The sequence below is a fragment of the Zeus faber genome (assembly GCF_960531495.2).
Source record: "Zeus faber genome assembly, chromosome: 21".
Lineage (NCBI taxonomy): Eukaryota > Metazoa > Chordata > Actinopteri > Zeiformes > Zeidae > Zeus > Zeus faber.
This window is the reverse complement of record NC_137208.1, coordinates 10,375,410-10,382,978: the sequence shown is the minus strand read 5'-3', so window position 1 is coordinate 10,382,978 and position 7,569 is coordinate 10,375,410. Positions and strand designations below refer to the sequence as shown.

General features: G+C 46.5%; 1 protein-coding gene across 2 annotated transcripts in view; it reads left to right on the top strand.

The window, feature by feature from the left end:
* Positions 1 to 7,217, top strand: part of LOC307246489 (prickle-like protein 1) — a 36,260-nt gene extending 29,043 nt beyond the window's left edge. For both annotated transcript variants that reach the window (XM_080022425.1, XM_080022424.1), the window contains exons 4-8: positions 263 to 400; positions 3,079 to 3,282; positions 3,488 to 3,674; positions 4,039 to 5,043; positions 5,148 to 7,217. In XM_080022425.1, coding sequence (XP_079878551.1) covers positions 263 to 400; positions 3,079 to 3,282; positions 3,488 to 3,674; positions 4,039 to 5,043; positions 5,148 to 6,145 — 2,532 coding nt within the window. In that variant the 3' untranslated portion in view covers positions 6,146 to 7,217. The remainder of the gene's footprint in view (positions 1 to 262; positions 401 to 3,078; positions 3,283 to 3,487; positions 3,675 to 4,038; positions 5,044 to 5,147) is intronic.
* Positions 7,218 to 7,569: the final 352 nt, after the last annotated feature.

Here is a 7,569-nt window from a genome sequence, read left to right as displayed (position 1 = left end):
TTCGCGCCGTATAAGGACCCGGTTCGACACAGTCGCTGCAGAGACGCATGTAAGAAACAAAAAAACAAGCAAAAAAGAAATCTCGCCATTGTGATCAGTTGTATTGGGTGGAACGTAAAGCCACAAGCATGTCCTCACTGTACTTTTTTCAAATATCTAACCCTCGCATCTGCAGCAAAAAAAAAAAAATATCGTAATGTATCAGGGAACGGGATGAGATGAGTACTTGCACTCTGAATACTTTTGAATACTCCCCTCCTAGGTGCGGTACTGTCAGTCGCTGAGCGAGGAGGAGAAGCGGGAGCTGCACATGTTCAGCGCCCAGAGGAAGAGGGAGGCGCTGGGGAGAGGATCACCCAAGATCCTGCCTCGGGCCCTGCAGCACAGCCGCTGCGAGAACGTACGGCCCACCCACACACACACACACACACACACACACACACACACACGCACACACGCATAACACACCCTTACGACCTGAATGCAGAGTCAAACAATCCACCTTAGCCGACTCTCCTCCTCTTCCTCCTCTTTCGCACAGATACAAGTTAAGATTTATATAAAGCACAAAGAAATGGTTGCCCTTCGTTCTCGACGCCCACTTCCCCCCCGGCCCGGCGCGCAGCCGGCAGCCCGAGGGCCCCCCGCCCCGGCCGGCCGATCTGATGTGATGTAATGGTCGGGCCGGCGCGGTGGTTCTAATCACGGACGTAAAGCCTCCTCTTTAAGTTCAGAGGAAGCAGGGAAATTGGAGGCATCGCGTTCAAGCCAAGGGAAGGAGCGGAGTTTCCTGTGAGAAGCGCGGCTCATTTTCTGCCGTCTGTCTGGATCCACAACAGACACTCTCCTTAAGGAGCCACTGATCCATTATTTTGAGTCTGAAAACCGGGTTTTACTCAGAACAAAACAGGGAAGAGGCTGATGACTTTTTTTTTCTTTTTTTCTTTTTGGAGACAATCGAGGAGATTTCATCCTGAAGATGGATTTTTTTCTTTTTTTTTTCGGGGTGTATTTTCCAAACCCCCGAAAACTGAACTGCACTGGTTTGCACAAAAAATAAAAAATAAAAAATAAATTATATATATATATATATATATATATATATATATATAAAATAAAAACTAAAAAAACACAAAAACCACACAAAAACAGGGAATAACTTTTGTTCCGGCTTCATCCCGCCGCGTAGTCAGACACATGCACACACACACACACCTTAATCTTCAGATCCTCCCAGCGCAACATCAGCCTTTTTGCTGATGGCCACACCCCCCCCCCCCCCCCCCACACACACACACACACTTTTGGAAACAATCGGGCGGTTTGCCCGAGAAGATTTTGACAATATTCGCCCAGTCAGCATTTGGAGATGGCGGTCTCATGAGTAGAACAATCCCAAATTCTACACCAGCTCTTGATTTTTGTCATTTCGTGTGAGAACCAAACGACCACTCAAACTGCCCCCCCCACCACCACCAAAAATATAGAAATACACACATTTGCTCTCCTGAGGATCTGTAGCCCACCGGCTCACCATAGAATAAACAGGAATGTTGTGTTGGGACGCTTTGGGGCGAATCCAGTTCTGGCCGCTGACTAAACCACATCCCGTGGCGGTGGGGATCGGCAGGCGGAACACGGCGTCCAGGAAGGACACACTCAACCCCGCTAATCCCACCCCCCGAAACAGCAGATGTGGTTTGTCACCGCTCAGACACAAAGAGATGCAAGGTCACACACGTCGATGCATGCGCATAGTAGCACTCAGGCATACATCCCCTCGCTCCCTCTCTCTCTCTCTCTCTCTCTCTCTCTCTCTCTCTCTCTCTCTCTCTCAGAAACACACACAATACACACTTATACATCCATGTATCAACATACCAACTCTCCCTCAACCACACACACACACACACACGCACTTTCGTCAGGGTCAAGTTTCCTGGTGCTGTAACTCCCGGGGACACACGACACCCCTGTAGCCAAGGCCCCTGTCCACCCCGGTAATAATGGTTAACAGCTGGGTATGGTATCCCATGGCCGCCCCTGGTGTCTCATGGCTCCGCTGGGTTATATAAAGACTCGTGATTGTATGTTCAGACATGCTCGGCCAATCTCTCCGGAGTCATATGATCGCTGGACAGAGGCCGGTGCGCTAACGCACCGTGCAGGACAACAGAAGAAAGTCTGACCGGCAACGGAGTCTATAAATAATTGGGGACTTTGATTTCAATTTGTGGCAAACTTTTTTTTTTTTTTTTTTTCACTACAAACATTTCAAGTGCCTGCGTGGCAGCGAGCGCTGTGGAGGGTTACGATCCAAGTTGTCAGGTTCTTCAGTGGAACGTTGCTGAACATACTGTATGTTGATGTGAGATTAACACCATGGATGCTTTATAGAAAATAAAGAGTGATGATTAAAAAAGAAACTATCCAAAATCATATATATTAAATATTTCCATTTTTTTCGTTATGTTCATGGGCAGTTTTTCACCAACCAATGAATTCCTATTAATTTATCTTTGTAGGAGTAAATATAATTCAATTACGTGTATTGCAGAGTGTATTTCGCTGCAAAGCGGTGACATCTTGTTTCATTGTGCTCTCACAATTGTGAATGATGAATTGGGAAGACCTCTATGACAATCATAGCTCTGTTTCCAATTTAATCTTATGCGGTTGCCATTTACAGTGTGAGCAAGTGGTGTTTGACCGTCCATTGTTGAAGCCTCATTGGAGCTCGGAGCATCTGCCTTTGTATCAGAGATCGTTTTGTGAATGGGATACTGATAATCCCCTGCTTGTTTATTTGGTATTTGTCATGAGTCAAAGGTCTCGGGAGCATAATACGTGCATGTTTAGAATAGACACAACCATGTCACCATTGTTGTTGACTAGTCCAGAACTAAAAGCTATAAATATACACTGTTCACCCATTATCAGCGTTGCGTTTGCAAAAGACCCCTTGAAGGGGATTTTACATCCATACTTGATATTAATAACTATTGATGTTTAAAAAAGAACAATGAGGATGTTATTTTGAATATCTATGTTTTTGTTTTTTTCCCCTCTGGTCACCAGTGTGGTGCAGGCATCAACGGCGGCGAGATGGCCATTTTTGCCTCCAGGGCGGGGCCGAGCCCCTGCTGGCATCCCACATGCTTCACGTGTTCTACGTGTCACGAGCTGCTGGTGGATCTGATATACTTCTGCCACAATGGCAAGATCCACTGTGGGAGACATCACGCCGAACTGCTCAAACCACGATGCTCCGCCTGCGACGAGGTATTACTTGTATGACAGTTGTAGCTCTCTACTACTATGAGCACTACCTACTATTCAATATCATCAACTGTTACTTATAGTAAATCAAATGAAAACAACAACGAAAAACCCAACAGGAAACCAGTAGAAATCGTGGTGAATGTTGTAGTAGGATTTCAATTCCAGAGCTTTATTTACATGTTTGTTCATGTTGGTTCTCTCTCAGATCATCCTTGCCGACGAGTGCACGGAGGCAGAGGGGCGTCACTGGCACATGAAGCACTTTGCCTGCTACGAGTGTGAGACGATGCTGGGGGGCCAGCGCTACATTATGAAAGACGGCCGTCCCTACTGCTGCGGCTGCTTTGAGACGCTCTACGCCGAGTACTGCGAGGCCTGCGGCGAGAACATCGGTTAGTAACTGACGGTGTTGTGCTGTAGAGAATGTCTCACTGGTTTATTTGATGAAAAAATGAAGTAGTTCTGTATAAGAACGTGCTACGGAGATGCATATTTATGCTTCAAGCCCTGAAGGGGTAGAACCCTGTTGTTTTTGTGCCGGTTTATTATTCTTTGTCGTCAACTTGCCGTGAGCTGGAACGAGCTAGAAACATGAAATTTGCTCCTGTTTTAATCCCAGTGAGGAACACAAAATGAAACCTTTTATCGGGGCAGGTAGGTGGTGATGAAGGTTAGCAATCGCGATGATGATCCTTATTTGATCTAATGTTAAGGCCTAACTCTTACCAAAATGCTCTTCTTTCCCCCACCGTCTAGGTGTGGACCATGCTCAGATGACCTACGAAGGGGTCCACTGGCATGCCACAGACCAGTGCTTCTGCTGTTCCCAGTGCAAGGCCTCCCTGCTAGGCTGTCCCTTCCTGCCCAAAGAGGGCCACATCTATTGCTCCAAGGCATGCAGCCAGGGGGAAGACATCCACGCCTCCGATTCATCCGATTCAGCCTTCCAGTCTGCCCGTTCCCGTGAATCGCGCCGAAGCATTCGCATTGGGAAGAGCAGCAAGCCTGGTGACCAGTGGCGACAGTCACAGCTATTTAACCCTCCTGCCACCAACGACTCATCAGAATACAAGTACAGAGAGGGTGATGCGGATGTAGATGGGGATGTAGATGGGGACATTGATATTGTGGGCCGTAAACTGGCCCGCCTAGGGCTAGAGGAGGAGAGGTTCTGGAGAGAGAGAGAGGAACAGGAGGTGGGCGGAGATGACGACCCAGAGGAGTGGGCTCAACATGAAGACTTTATGACCCAGCTTTTGCTCAAGTTTGGCGACCGAGGGATGTTCCATCAAACCCAGCAGCTGTCCCCAGAAGCCCCCAGTCCGAGCAGCGACAGGAACAGGCCGATAGGAGTCTCCAATCCCTGGCTGAAATCTGACACAGCATCCATGGGAATAACCGCTTCCTCTCCCAACTCCACCAGTCCATGTCAGAGTCAGGCCTACCGATCATCCCAAAGCAACAGCCTGAGTCCTGGGCTTATCAGTAAGAAACATCTCCCTGAGATGTATTGGGCTCAGTCACAAGACGGCTTGGGAGACTCAGCCTATGGCAGCCACCCTGGTCCGGCTAGTGCAAGAAAGATTCAGGAGCTGGAGTTAGACAGGGAGGAGGACCAATGTCGGCCGGGAAAACAAACCTTCTGGCGGGACCCCAGACAGTGGTATGAAGACTCTTTGGAGTGTATCACTGATGAGCTGAGAAAGGCGGAGCAGGGTGTCAGAGACTCCATGGATTCACTGGCCCTCTCCAACATCACAGGTAAGAATAGTCCTTAACTGGATCTACAGGGCAATGTGTGTTCTTATCGGCGTGTAGTTACTCTAAACAACGTCTCTCTGTATTCCCTTCTGTCCTGCTCTCAGGTGCATCGGTAGATGGAGATGGTAAAGACAGGCAAATTATCTATTCCCTGCATGGTTTAAAGCCACCTTTGGAGACGGCTGAGGATTGTGAGAAGATGAGTAACATGGGAACCCTAAACTCATCCCAGCTTCATCACAGCACAAATTCCCTCATCGTCGATCCCGAGCTCGATCACCACCAGAGGCAGGCTGTGGAGGAGGAGGAGGAAATAGAGAATGGGGTCAGCATGGCAATGAGGGGAGGTGCAGCCGGAGACTTTATCTCCTTATCCCCCCACCAGGAAGGCCTTCCTTCACCTCTGCTCCATGCTCCGGCGCTGAGGAGGAGCAGGTCTCAGTCCAGGCCGCCTCAGATGGTCAAGTTCTCAGAAGACACCGTGGACAATGGATGTTACGACAGCATTGAGATGAACGTCAGACAGCACCCTTTGAGTGAGCGGCCACAGCGGCGGGTTTACCACTTGGATGAGCCAGGCCGTGGACGTGGCCGCCCCGCCAGCCACCACGGGCGCAGCAGGCAGAGCCACCATCAAGGCAGGCATCGCAGGAGTCGCAAAACACGTTCAGACAATGCCCTTCACATGGTCCCGATGGAGCAGATGCAGAGGCCCTATGAGACCAGGCAGCGAGTTCTTGTCGACCCCCAGGGTGGTGCAATGTTTGCACCATCCTCCCAGCAGAGACTGCCTCCCTACCCTCAAACACGGTCAGATTACAGCCTCCAGAGCTTAGCGCAAGGGGACCCACGAGTCGATCGCCTCATGGGCCTCTACAGAGACGAGGATGACTGGTGCTCTACTTGCTCCTCCTCTTCCTCAGACTCAGAGGAGGAAGGCTACTTTCTGGGCCAGCCAATCCCTCAGCCTCGTGCTTCTGGTCGCTACCAGTACTACACTGAGGACTACCCAACCAGGGTTACAGCCCTGTCACCACAGAGCCAAGGCTCACGGACTTCCCGCCGCAAGAGCCATAGAGCCAAAAACTGTATCATCTCTTAACGGCGGCTCAGGTCTATATTGAGATTATGAACTATACTAAATCAAGCCACAAAATCAGATTTTCTGACCATATGTAACTTTGTAATTGGACTTACTGTAGGTCAGATTTGTGTCTAGACAGGCATTATAAAACAGCTGGAACCCAAAATGTCAGCAAGTAGCTCACAAATAATTATGATAGTAATTATTAATAAATTCAGGGTCTGATTCGTCAAAGTAAACTTAACTCAGTCAGATCAGATTTGAAAAAAACAAAAGCAAGCAGAAAAATGTGATTTATATATATTGAGATGTTGAGGCCACCCTCTACTAGATAAAATGCTCTAGTTTGTGTGTAGTGGATGATAAGGTCAATACAACAAGTACTGTATGTTATTCACCCATAAATGATCGTATCTTTGGCCCTTTTCCCTGTTAGGGTATCATACATCAATTGTCTGGACACATTTCTCATCGCCAAATGTCACACATCAATTCTGCGACACATCTGATCCTAAAAACATTCCAACTCGGACTGTTGAAGACAGCAAGGAAGACATCAGATCTTTGCAATATATAGTCATAAGAAAGAGACTTGTGATCTTGCGCATTTTCTGGCCTCTGGGACGTCTTTTCGAGCACCAAACTGGACTGGTGGAACCCTTTGATACGAAGAACTTTGGACATTCAAATTATACAGACTTTGGAACAGTAGACAGTATCCTTATAATTTCAATATTTGCCAAGAAACTTTTTTTTTTTTTCATTTCTAACGATCAATTGAACATATTGGAGCAATACCATTGTAAAAAAACAAAAAATGATCATTTAGGTAGCAACTAGAAACTAACCAAATAATTATTTAATAGTGCAAAATGATAATGTATATATTAAGTTAAGATTTTATTACTGGTATTTTTATATCCTTGGTTTTATGATTTTTTTTATGTCTTTTAAAAAAAAGGAATGGCTGTTTGCGATCAAGTGTTTCAGAAACAAAGTTGTTTGCCCCAATAAAGTCATAAATGCGTATTTCTTTCCACACTGCTCTCTAACCATTTAAGTGCTTTGTGATGTAAAGAAACTTTTAATAAAATACTCCTTCCAAAGCTTCATAAGGGTTTTCGTGTTTCAATCACAATTGACACTACAGATTAGAAATGTGCCCTTTTCCGTCAATCTCCATACCTTACTTTAACACCCTCTTCTTCCATTAAAAAAAAAATAATAATACTTATACTGTCAAATTAATTTCCTCCCCTCAATTTATTTTTAGAGTTTGTTTGGCCCTTGTGTTTCCTTTCTGGTAAGATCTAAACACAATTATTAAAGCGAGGGCAGTATGACCCCCTGGTAAGAGGATGTTTTGCCACAAAAATCTCAAGTTTACCTCAAAACTCAACTGAAAACACATTTATATACTGTATAAAACTAACTGCAATTAT